We start from the raw sequence: 13,102 nt of genomic DNA on the forward strand, positions 1-13,102 counted from the left end.
GGGTGTTCCATGCATGGGGGAAAAAACCTCCTAAAGAGGGAAAAAGTACCCTGGCTATTCCTAGAGTGTTCACACACCACTACCCATGACGGAGATGTCTAGCTTTTACCTGCCTTGAAGCTTATGCCTCCAGTGGTACTTGATGATAAGCAAGAGGGCAAGGTTGAGGGGAAGACGAAAGCTTTGATCCGTGCTTATGGCACAAGGAAGGGAGAGCAATTCATTGTTCTCTTTGACATGGGTAACCCTGAGGATGCCATCTCTTTTGTTGGTTGTGAAGACGGGCTGTGTTACGTCCCGATCAGCCTAGGGCTAGGGCAGGGAACACGTGGATGAACCCAAGATTAGGATTAGAGTTAACCTAGAATTAGGGTTAAGGCTTAGCCAAGGATGTGGGGACTTGGAGGGTTCACGCGTGGGCTAAGGGTGCTAGGAAGAAGAGGTCTAGATTGGCTAAGAGCTTATAAATAATAGCCTAGGGTTAATAATGGCTAAAAGCTTGTTAATAAAGCATGAAAGCTTATAAATAAAGCAAGGTTATTACTATATAAGGGACCTAGAGTCACTTATTAGACACAAGAGATCAAGTAGCCACGTGGTAGCTTGGGGTTACCAAGGAGCGTGCAGGATCTCTTGGCCATGGAGTTGTTAGCACGGGTGATTTGGCTTGGTGGTATGGGACAATGGGGTCATCTCGGTGATTGAGAGGCTCACGGGAATCTGACCTTGGGCTTGGGGGTGGTTCGAGGAACTGAACCTACGTGTAGGTGGTTAGTCTCTAGCCATAATCTATCGCGGTCACGCGATGAGTTTAATGTTGGGTCTATGGAAACCTTGCTAGGGTTTCTCAGGTTCTTGATCCACAATCGTTCTATGTTAGATAATCCATGGGCATGGTCTAGTGAGGACTTTACAGGCTACAACCTTATCACCATACCATTTGCTTGTGGACGGGTTTACACCTAGTCTCTGCAAAGAAATCACTCAGCAAGCTCAATAGCTGCAGTTCCAAGTTTAGAAGGCGACATTCCAGCGAGACTTCTTCAATGTTTCAGCTCTCTTGGGGTGTGACACGCTTGGCATCTATTGGTTTAGAGAGTTTTCGTCCATTCTTGATTGGAGGCATGACACCTTCACTATTATTGGCAGTTTACCTGAGCGAAAGACCCAAAGGGTCTATGAGACGAAAATGATGTCTACATAGTGTCCATGAAATCTCGTCATGGATGAAATAAGAAAAAGCAACAGTAAACTGAAACTAAAAACTAAAAGCTAAGATCTTAGAGAGCTGAATAAAAACGTCAATCAACCCTGAATGCCGGGCAAGGGCCCATCCAAGATGTCCATCATGGGTGTTACAAGAAGGCTAGACTCTAGAGATGTTGATAGTATGGTGTGAGTGTTACATGCACTGAGGTTGATCGTGGTAACACACAAGAAGCCTTCTTTAAGCCTTTACTTTGGTGAGAGAGAGAGAGAGAGAGAGAGAGAGAGAGAGAGAGAGAGAGAGTATTGGGTCCCAAATACCCATTGAAGGGTCCCCCCTTGCAAGCAGGTCCACTGGATGCTCTCACTTCTTTAGGTAGCTGAATTGGGTCATCAACTTGATGCTCTAATGCCAATGGTACATGCACTGAGGTTGATCGTGGTAACGCACAACAAGCCTTCTTTAAACCTTTACTATGGTGAGATCTTTAGCATCCATTCACTAAGTAGAGAGAGAGAGAGAGAGAGAGAGAGAGAGAGAGAGTTATATTAACGTTTACGGAAGACCCCAAGGGCCTATGTGTGAAGAAACATCACTTTTCCAGCCCTAAAAAGGGACTTTTTGGATATTTTATATTATATATTATATATTTTATATTTTTGGGGGTTTTTTTGTCTTGGCTGCTGGCCTACACCTTTATGGTGACTGACTGACCAGCACCCCCCCTTCACTATATATAGCATTGTCTATACCTCATCATTTGTGTACCACTTCATCGCCATATCAGGTACCATCTGGCCGCCTTCAAGCAGAGGCTCATATCTGCGTTTTCCTCTGCTGCTACATGCCGCCTTCTGCAGGGCTCACATCAGCCAACATCAGGCTGTTTCTTGGCGCTTACATCAGGCTTTCTTGTGCTCACATCTGCGTTTTACTTCAGCACATGTCAGTGCCTACATCAGCGTTTATACATCAGCTTACATCAGCGCTTTGCTTCAGCAATCATCTGCGTTTTGCTGCAGCATACATCAGCGCTACATATCAGCCCACATCTGCGCTTACATCAGGCTTACGTTAGGGCTTATATCAGCGTTTATCTCAGCCTTACATCAGCGCATACATCAGTGCTCACATCCGTGCTTACCTTCAGCATATCTTGTGCATTTTGGCACATCCCTTGGGACATCAGCCCTCTCTACTACACATTGGGACGGCAGCCCTCTCTGTTACACATTGGGACAGCAGCCCTCTCAGCTACTTCGGGACAGCAGCCCTCTCTGCTACATTGGGACGGCAGCCCTCTCTGCTACATTGGGACGGCAGCCCTCTTTGCTTCAGGTACGCAGCAGCACCCATGTCACCAGAGCTTGCACCACTCGGGACGGAAGTCCTCTCTGCTTCATGTACGCAGCACCCGTGTCATCAGAGACTGCACCACCATCATCGTCATCGACGTTAACTTTTTCCGCTGCCACTATCACCTGGGAGAGCTTTACCTCACTTCGACGCAAGCCTTCGTCATCGACCGTGCTTCAGCTCCGACGTCTTCTCTGCTTCAGCACTGGTCTTCTTTCCGCTCAGTCACCTCTCATATGAGGGCTCTTGTACATATCTGCACTCACCCTTTTATATATATTCACTCATATTTCATGCTGTGTGGTTTTGCTCTGATCTCTCGTATATTTGGTCCTTCCGTCCTTTTTCCCTCACATGGTATCAGAGCTATTGTGAGCAAAGGGATTGAAGACCACGAGAGCACACAGCATGGATCGTCTACCCACACTCCCGGAGGACCGATTCTTCTCACTAGAAGATGCTTCTCCAAACTTTGATATGGACCACATAGGGAATGGGATTTCTTACTCAGTGGAGAATCCTGTTCAAGATCATACTTTGGGAGACGATCAACCCATGCACATCACCTCATCCACACCACCTTTGCCATCACGTCTTCTCTCATGGTCCCCTTTTTGGCTTGAGAGGGGGTGTGAAGAAACATCACTTTTCCAGCCCTAAAAAGGGACTTTCTGGATATTTTATATTTCATATTTTTGGGGTTTTTTTTGTCTTGGCTGCTGGCCTACACCGTTATGGTGACCGACCATTACCCCCCCTTCACTATATATAGCATTGCCTATACCTCATCATTTGTGTACCACTTCATCGCCATATCAGGTACCATCTGGCCGCCTTCAAGTAGAGGCTCATATCTGCGTTTTCCTCTGCTGCTCCAAGCTGCCTTTTGCAGGGCTCACATCAGCCAACATCAGGCTGTTTCTTGGCGCTTACATCAGGCTTTCTTGTGCTCACATCTGCGTTTTACTTCAGCACATACATCAGCGCTTTGCTTCAGCAATCATCTGTGTTTTGCTACAGCATCCATCAACGCTACACATCAGTCCACGTCTGCGCTTACTTCAGGCTTACGTCTTGAGCACTTCTAATAGATTCCTTCGCAACTTGTAACATTTCTTGCATATCTTGCAAAAAATTACGTGCTGCATCATGCTGAAGTCCTGAGAATCCTACTGTAAAAGGTGATCTAGGTTGAAAACCATACATAAGCATGAAAGGACTAAAACCTGTACTCGTATGCTTAGTACTGTTATAAGCAAATTCTAACATAGGAAGATAATCCTCCCATGAACTCTGTCTTTTGGATACGTATGCTCGAAGCATATTCTCCAAAATCTGATTCACTCTTTCTGTCTGGCCATCAGATTGAGGATGATCTGAGAAACTCAAATTCAAAGTTGTTTCCAACTTCTCAAAAACAAGTTTCCAAAAATCACTCGTAAACTTAGAGTCCCTATCATGTCAGAATACGCAGCGGAGATGATGACCAGATCTGGGACACGAGCAAAAACGCATGCAGAAAAATACAGCACAAGAGAGAGAGAGATATAGGCGTGTAACTCTGCTCTGATATACACAAGAAGATCCCGGTATGATACAAATAAGGTATGGGGGCTGGGGGCCTATATATACATCCTTGGGAGAGCAGTCGGCCCGCATATGAAGTGCCCACGACTGCTGAAAATGGTCCCACGACTGCATAAATGCAGTCGGCCAGCAGATAGGTGCCCACGACTGAGAAACTCCAGTCGGCCAGCAGTCCAGTAGCCCACGACTGAGAAACATGCAGTCGGCCAGCACTGGAGTGCTCCTTGAATCCTCTGGCAACCCTCCCTCAGAAAAATGGGAAAAATACGGGGAGTGAGGAAAAATGATAAAACACCTGATAAGGGCGGGCACACCCACAACAAAGGCCCTGGTGTATAAATCTAGACAAGAGATGACTTCTAACATATCATTGACTATGTCTTGCGGTAACCCGTACAGTCTAAACAATTGCTCGATAAACTGCCGTGCTAATGCATAGCTGTAATAGTCTTCTGGGTCGGTAAAAATCTAGCCATTTTTGTCAAGCGATCCACAACCCAAATAGAATCGTGGCCTTGATGCGTTCTTGGCAATCCGGTAATAAAATCCATGGAAATACTTTCCCATTTATTACTTGGGATTTGCAAAGGATGCAACAACCCAGTCTGTCTAAAGCGTTCAGCTTTATTTGCCTGACAAATTTGACACTTGAGAACATAATCTTCTACATACCCTTTCATCTTTGGCAATAAAAAGTGTGTTTCACTAACGATAGCGTCCTCTGTATCCCAGGGTGTCTGGCAGAAGGGGCGTCGTGACACTCCTTAAGAATCTTGGACCTAATGTCCGGGATCTGTGGTGCACAAATTTTGTCATCCACCACTGGCCTCCTGCAGCTTGAATGGTAGACTGCTCAGTCATTGAGACTTGGTCAATCAATGAGCTCCCGTCCTGGATCTTCTGCCAAAAGGGACCAAAATAACTATCGTCCTGCAAAGCCCTCTCAATGATTGAAATAAGTCAGTAGAAATCTCGATGAACGACAAAGTATGCACCTCTCTAATTCGACTAAGCGCATCTGCAACACTATTCATGGACCCTTTCCGATAACGGATCTCAAAATCAAAATCTTGCATTAACTCAGCCCAACGAGCTTTCCTTCCTCTCATCCGCATCACACACATACTTGATTGACTGATGATCAGTCAATGCCACAAACTTGGAGCCATATAAATAATGTCTCCAAACCTTGAGAGCATGAATCACAGCATAAAGCTCTTTCTCAAGGGTTGGCCAACGAGATAGAGTGTCGTCTAGCTTTTTACTTTCAAAAGCAACCGGTCTACTATCTTGAAATAGAGCAGCCCCGATGGCATAGTCACTGGCATCAGTTTCAAGAACATAAGGCCGACTAGGATCGGGTAATGCTAAGATAGGTGCTTCCTTGACTTTATCTTTCAAAAGTCTGAAGGCCATATCCAAATCGTTATTCCAAGTGATAGGGTGATTTGACTTACGTCCATGACCTTTCAATAAGTCGGTCATCGGTAGTGTGAGCTGAGAGTACTCCCGCACAGATTTTCGAAGAAAAACAACAAAACCGAGAAAAGAACGAAGTTGTTTCATTGTTCGCGGTATAGGCTAGTTCAGAACCTTCTGAACTCGATCATAGTCAATGCTCAATCCATCTCTAGCGATCTTGTGTCCCAAGTAAATGATGTTTGTCATAAAAAACTCACATTTACTTAACTTAGCATATAGTCGATTCTGTCTTAAAATAGATAAGATAATCGTGAGGTGTCTAACATGATTCTCAAGAGTACGACTATATATTAAAATATCATCCAGGAACACCACCACAAGTGTCCCCAAATGTTCACGAAAAAGATCGTTTATCATTTGCTGGAAAGTGGCTGGAGCATTGGTTAACCCAAAAGGTAATACGAGAAACTCGCAATTGCCATACCTAGTCCGAAAGGCGGTTCTTTCGACATGCCTTTCATGAATACGTATCTGGTGATAGCCAGTACGTAAATCTATCTTCGTGAAATATTTGGCTCCTGCTAACCGGTCAATCAGGTCATCTGATCTAGGGAGAGGATAACGGTTCTTAATTGTCAGCTTGTTCAATCTCTTGTAATCTATACACATTCTCCAGTTGTTGTCCTTCTTTCTCCTAAGCAACACAGGTGCACCCCAAGATGATTTACTTGGACAACTCTGGCCCATCCTCAAATAATCTTCGAGTTGTTTAGCCAACTCATCTTCCTCAGCTTGGCTCATCCTGTAAGGTGGAATACTGACAGGATGGGCACCAGGGATCAAATCAATACGATGATCTACTGCCCTTTCAGGTGGTAAACCTGATGGCAGTTCCTTAGGAAATACGTCTTGAAACAAATTAAGTATCTTCTGTAATTCTTTGCATTCAAACACACTTAATTCATTGACTTCCATGGAAGGGATGAGAAATGAAGAAAGTGGAATCAATACACAATGGAAAGCCGTATATAAAGAAGAATCCATTATATTTCCAAAATCAACTTTATTTACAAGTGGTCCCTGAGAGGGATGTATACAATCACCTAAAATACTATATTGGGTGTCCTTATGCTGAAAAGAAAAAATATGACTAGACTAATCTATCTGGACTTGAAGAGTCTTAAACCACGCAGTCCCTAATAACAAGTCTTAAACCACGCAGTCCCTAATAACAAGTCTACATTTTCTAGGTGCATAACATAGCATTCCAGAGTATCTTTGTAGTCTTGAATCTGGATTGGAAGCATCTCCACCTTTCGATCCCATACTTGCCTTCCCACAGGTAGGCGTATCTCATAGGTATGATCGCTGGGTGTCATATCAAGACTCAATTTCTATACAAGTTTGTAGTTAATAAAGTTGTGTGAGCTGCCAGGGTCTAGAAGAATGTGGATTCTATGGCCATTCACTTCTCCATAAACTCGGAGAAGATCATGCAAGCCAAATACTTTAGAGTTGAACAGACAATCAGAACATGTTCTAGGGCGAGAAAGTACAGTAACTGACGTACCTGTCAAAGACAACTGATTAGCTGCCTTTGGCTTAGGTCGTGCGTTGGTCTTTGCACCCTTTTGCTTCGGGCACTCGTTACGCACAGGGTTAGTTCTGTACGTCGTACGATTTCAGTCGTACGTACCTGTTGTACGGTACGGTACCGTACGGATTCGTACGATACCGTACGATTTTTTTATTTTTTATTTTTTATTTTTTATTTTTTATTTTTTGCAGTGGTGTTGTTGCGTGGAGCAATTTCAGTCTTCTAGAGAGCCATTCATTGCCCTTTGCAGTGTTGTTGTTGCGTGGAGCAATTTCAGTCTTCTAGAGAGCCATTCATTGCCCTTTGCAGCCTATAGGGAGTTGTTTGTCAGGAGCATGTGCACTTGCCATTGCCATATTAGGCAAGTGATCATATTGCCTGATGAGGAGGAGGCAATCTTCATGGAGCTCTATAGTGAGCTTGTGGCAGCAGATACTCGCAGCACCAGGAGTCAGCATGGACGGGGCTGAGCAGTTGGAGTTCATAGGCCTCCTCCTTCGGTATCGGCAAAGGGTGGCCTTCGCACATATGTGAGACGGGGATCCTCGAGCTCCAATCCCCGCCTTCATGATGATATTCCATTGCCCCCTCATGATGATACCCCACGGCCTAGAGAGTCCTTGTTTGATGATGATGGCAACCTACTTAGCGAGAATGATCCCCAGAGTGTCTCGTCCACCTTCGAATAGTCCTCTTCAGAGAACTCTCTTGATGGACACTCTAGTAGTGATCATGTTGATGATCATGCAGATGTTGGTGATGATGTAGACTTTTGATATGTTATAGCTCTCTAGGCATTGGGCATCTATCTCCTTCTAGCCCATAGATGATGTATTGTAGTATGTAGTATCATGTATGTACGCATGTTGGCGGTCACCCATGCCATGAGTTTTTGGCCTATCCTTTTGTAGCAATTTTGTACTCTAATGGCATGATGACATTATGTTCATGGTTCTACTATTTTGTAACTTCTTGTCTACAATTTTTAAGTTTAGGAAGTATTTCTTAAAAAAAAACGTACTAATAGCGTACCGTACCTCAAAAAATTTTAAGGTACCAATTAGTACCGTATTTTATCGTACCGTACCGTACCGTACCTTTCGTACTAACTAACCATGGTTACGCATGTGTCCTTTTTCTTCGCAGATAAAACAACGTCCCTCCTTCTTGAGCTTTAAAGCCTTAAGGAGTCGTTTCTTCTTCGCTGGTGTCGAACTTAAATTCTTTGAAGGTTGGTCCGAAGACTTTCCTTCTGTCGTGTTAGCCATAGGTGCGGAGAACTTTCTTTTATGCTTGTTCCCCTGCTCGGTAACGGGTTTAGACTTGGAAGAGACCATTGTATCATCATAGATACGAGCTGAATGAATGGCCTCGTCCAATGTTTTGCATTTGTTATTTTTAACTTGTAAATGGTATGAGTCTGGTAAACCAGCTACGAAGAACCCCAAAAGAGTAGTGGGATTCATCTCTGCAAGTCTCTAAACTTCTGGAGGTAGACCTCATAAGTGAGGTGCTGTGAGGTCATGGTCAAAGTTGTAAACCGGGCAACATCATAATCATCATCTTTCTTGAGGAATTCCTTCTTGAAGACGTCTTCGAATTGTTGACTTAGGGTTGAGTTCCTTCCACCAAAGCAAAGCTTTGCCTGAGAGGAAACCTGCTACTAACTGGATCTTTTTTCCATCATCGTATGGATGAAACTGAAAATGGACCTGCCACTTATGTAGCCAAGTGTCCACGATCTCCTTGGTACGTTGCTTTTGCTCGCCCCCGAACGGTTCCGGAGTAATATTGGGGCCTAAAGCAGAGGCCAAGGTATCCATACCCGAAAGAGTAGAGAGGGTAGTGGTCAAGAGAGAGATGGAGTTTTGCAAGGCTTGCATCTGGGCGGCAATTTGTGCCTGACGTTCCGAAGAAGCTTCGAGAGCAACTTTGAACTCTTGGAAATCTGATTTTGACAGATAATCGTCAAAAAGATCGGCATCTGTATCTTCCGTAGCCAGCAAGCCTTCGTGTTCGACAAGGGGCTCCAACTCCGATTCTTCGACATCGTGAAGAGGGCAAGTGGAGAGAAAATTCGATCTATGCACAATAAAAGTGCGAGGGAACTTGAGAGCTTGAGAGCTTGAAAACTTGAGAGATGTGTGGCAAGAAGCCCACTTAAGGGGGTTATATAACTTTCCTCAAAAGCTACTTGAGCTTTTTCCTTTGTGTTAAAAAAATAAAATAAATAAATAAATAAATTATATATATATATATATATATATATATGGATATATATATTCTGCTTTCTAAAAAAAAAACACTTGTAAACCTTAGAGAGGGCCTTTAAACTCTTTTTAAAAAAAAGTTTAATCTAAAAAAACCAAAAGTGCCCAAATCGGCGAATGCTTTTCTGGATTTTTTTTTCTCTTCCCTCCTGGATTTATCGATTCCGGCGCCTGCTTTGCTGTCGTCGGCCACCTAGCTGCCATCCATGCGTTCTTGCCGGTGCCGCCTATACTTAGGCGTCCAGAGTGGCCTGCGTCGAGGCTTGGCCACCTGCACAGGCCTGGCCGCCTGGGTGCATAGGCCCAGGCGCCTGCCAGTCTAGTCGCCTGGCTGCGTAAGCCTAGGCGCCTGGCCGCCTGGCTACGTAGGCCTAGGCGCTCGCGTGACCGCCTGAAACTGCCGGTAGCCCACGTCCAGTACGCCAATGCCCGCCAGCTTTCACACCTCTCGCACGCTTGCTCTCTCTCACGTTCAACAAAAAAAAACGAACATGCTTTTTTTTTTCTGTTTTCTCTCACGACTTGTTCATGCGACTGCACAAACACAACCAGCCTTCTTCTTGCAAAGCAAATCAACCCTACTAGACCACCTTCTCCATCACGGGTTCTTTGATGAAAAAGCACATACTATCTGAAAAAAAAACAGCAGCATGCATAACAAAACAGCAAGCTTCTTGAACACATACCTTTCTTCGACCTCATCTTCTCTACCTACCGACTTGCTCGTTCACGAGGCATGCTCTGATACCACTGTCAAAACCCCAAAGGATCCCCTCGTGGAACGCTCCTGGTACGAGACTCGAAACCTGCAAACAAATAAACAACAAGGGGGTGTAGGCCTGACTCACCTCCCAACCATGACAGCCGTGGGCAAGCCCACAGTCTTGGCTGTCCCCATCAAACCACGAGCTGAGCTAACTAGGTTGACGTACCGACCAATCTCCACCTTGCGACGTCCCATACCACCACGAAGCTACCCTCGCGGGCCTCGAGATTGTTGCCGGCCTCGGTTGCTTAAAGCTGGTGCACATTTGCACTAGATCCAGGCTCTAGACCATAGAGCTCTCACAAATCACGCGAGACTCTATATGACTAATGACTAACCTTGGCCACCCTTTTATAGGCTCTTGGCCGGTCATTGGGCGTCCACACTTGGGCGCCCGTCCATCCATACTTGGGTGCCCGCCCATTAGTCTATCCCTAACTCAGCTCGCCAATCAGCCTGCCTAGCTCCAAGCTTCCCCAAACCTCGAAGCTAGTCTTGTGTGGTGTAGCACACGGTAGATACACACTGTGCACATGACATCACCAGAGCTTGCATCACTCCGGACGGCAGCCCTCTCTGCTTCAGGTACGTAGCACCCGTGTCATCAGAGACTGCACCACCATCAGAGACGGCTATGCATGACAGTGATTTGGAATGCTTTATTGAAGATCATTTGCATTCAGATCTAGATGACATGCATGCACATGGAAGCAAAGAGGATGATGCCTTGGGATTGGCTGATGATAAGAAGGAAGAGGAGTTGGATACAGAATGCTTTGAGGATGATTCTTTGCCAGATTCTATAAGGGAGGAGGATGGGGTAGAGACTTGTGATGAAGTGAAGATGGTTTGCAATGCGGATGTGGAGAGTATGGAGGAAGATCCTACTGTTATGGATTTTCTTGGACAGCTTGATGGTGGTCTGGTACCTGCGACGATGAATGATGTGGATGTTTTTTCATTTGATGCATTATGTGCTAGGGAGTCTTTGGACGATGATACTAGGGGGGTTGGCAACACTCAAGAAGATATGTATGTAGATTGGGTTGATGAAGAGCGTTGTGATGTGAGTATTGTGCTTGAGGATGATATGTGGGAGGGAAGTTGCTAGCCTTGATGAACAGGAGCCAGAAATAGACATGGATGCAAATATGGTTGAGAGTGTAACTAAGGCTTCTTTGCGTGTTGCTGAAATGCTAAAGACAAAGTCCATGGATGACAAGGATTCTGAACCAGTTGAGTTGTATGGTTGTGAAGAGATGCCTATTTTACAAGAGTTGGAAGTGCTTGTGGACACTATTGTGGAAAGGATCTGGATTTTTGTGTGCATAAAGGTCAAAATGTTGGAACTTGGCCTTCACTGGTATTGATGAATTGGATGCTAGATGTTGCAATGCCACATGTTTTGAAGACAAGGAGGTTAGTTGTGAGTGAAGTATTCTTTCATGGTTTATTTGAAGAGCGAAGGCTTGAGGGTGATGCTGTGTGGTCAGAGTCTGTGAATGCTTATCAAATAATGGACGGAAATGATTTTGTGACACATATGGTTGACGTTTGGTATGTAGTGATGCAGCCATTGTTTTTCACAGATGTTGGGAAATGGGATGGTGAGTTACAGCAATTTCCTTTTGATCCTGGTGGATAGCTATTGGACTGTATCTTTTTGCTGCTGAGCATAAATGCTCTAGCAGACAGGGGGGTTGGCAAAGTATGCTAGGCAAAATTTTGCAAAAGTGTTTTGGGCTTGTGTACATATGGGATGCATGGCATGCAAAAAAGCTTTGCCCTGAATGCCCTGGCAGGTGTACAGAGTGGTGGTTTTATGTTTTTTTAAGAGCTCTTGGTAATGCCTCCATATTGAGATAATGATTGGATAAAGCATGTATGGAGTCATGGATTTGATAGTGCACTCTTACCATATATGATGCCTCCACGTGAAAATATATGGGAACCCCAAATGTGATGATGGCTGGTCGATCGTGGGCTGATTCTGGATGCAGTCCATGGCGCTCCATTTTTAGCAAGCACGTGATGATGATCGGCAGTGCATGGCACCAACTGCAATAGCCATGTTTTGGAAAATTATGGTGTAGCTAATGAAGAGTGTTCTGTAGGGTGTGTTGACGATGGCAATAGGGCAGCTCTTGCATTCGTTTTGGAAAGTCGTGGGCGCCGCACATACTGGTGAAGCACGAGGGATTGTGAAGGCCCTCCTGGCATCGTGGACGTGAGCATTAAGGCCACCAGTCGGGATGCTGCTGTGGCCATTCTCCAGACCTTCCGAGACGTCATCGTGGCCGACAAAGTCGACTTCCAGGTCCTGGCCGCCCACTACTCAGACTGCAGCTCCGCCAAGCGCAACAGAGACCTCGGTTTCTTTTTCGTGGCCATCGGAGCTCATGGTGATCCTGGTTGTGTTGAGACGGTGGGCTGCAAAGGTTTTGCTCTCCTACAAAGAGAGTGCTGACGATGGCAATTGGTTTGCTGCAGCTGGTATCTGAGAGAGCGGAGAAGTTTTCTTGTCGGGGTTTCTGCCTCTGCGCAGAGTGGGGTGCTTCTTTTGTTAGCTGCGCAGAGCTGGCTGAGCAGAGAGAGAGAGAGAGAGAGAGAGAGAGTGTGTGTGTGTGTGGTTTTGTTGGGTTACTGCCCCCTGGTGTCTCAGCCGAGGGGTGTGTGTTCAATTGGTTTGCTGCGGTTGGTATCTGTATGCAACAAAAGGGGATGGATATGTCGGAGGTGGGGGTTCCCGCAAGTGGAAATGTAATTTTTGTGGATACGAAAAAACAGGTTCAGTGACCCGGGTAAAAGACCATTTGGGGCATGTCCCGGGCAGAGATGTCGCTTTATGTCAAAATGTGCCGCCCGATGTATTGGCATCACTTGAGGGTTGGAGAAAG

At 45.3% G+C, this 13,102-nt stretch overlaps 1 protein-coding gene across 2 annotated transcripts in view; it reads left to right on the forward strand.

The window, feature by feature from the left end:
* The window catches only part of LOC147608576 (tRNA (guanine(26)-N(2))-dimethyltransferase 2-like), a 135,052-nt gene that overhangs the window by 1,313 nt on the left and 120,637 nt on the right, over positions 1-13,102 (forward strand). The window contains exon 2 of one of the 2 annotated variants that reach the window (XM_086789500.1): positions 1,556-1,685. The exons of the other annotated variant lie outside the window; for it this stretch is intronic. Coding sequence (XP_086645626.1) covers positions 1,683-1,685 — 3 coding nt within the window. The 5' untranslated portion in view covers positions 1,556-1,682. The remainder of the gene's footprint in view (positions 1-1,555; positions 1,686-13,102) is intronic. 2 annotated transcript variants of the gene reach the window in all.

The sequence above is a fragment of the Cibotium barometz genome, chromosome 53, assembly GCF_041138505.1.
Source record: "Cibotium barometz isolate CiBa-2024 chromosome 53, ASM4113850v1, whole genome shotgun sequence".
NCBI classification, from domain to species: Eukaryota; Viridiplantae; Streptophyta; class Polypodiopsida; order Cyatheales; family Cibotiaceae; genus Cibotium; species Cibotium barometz.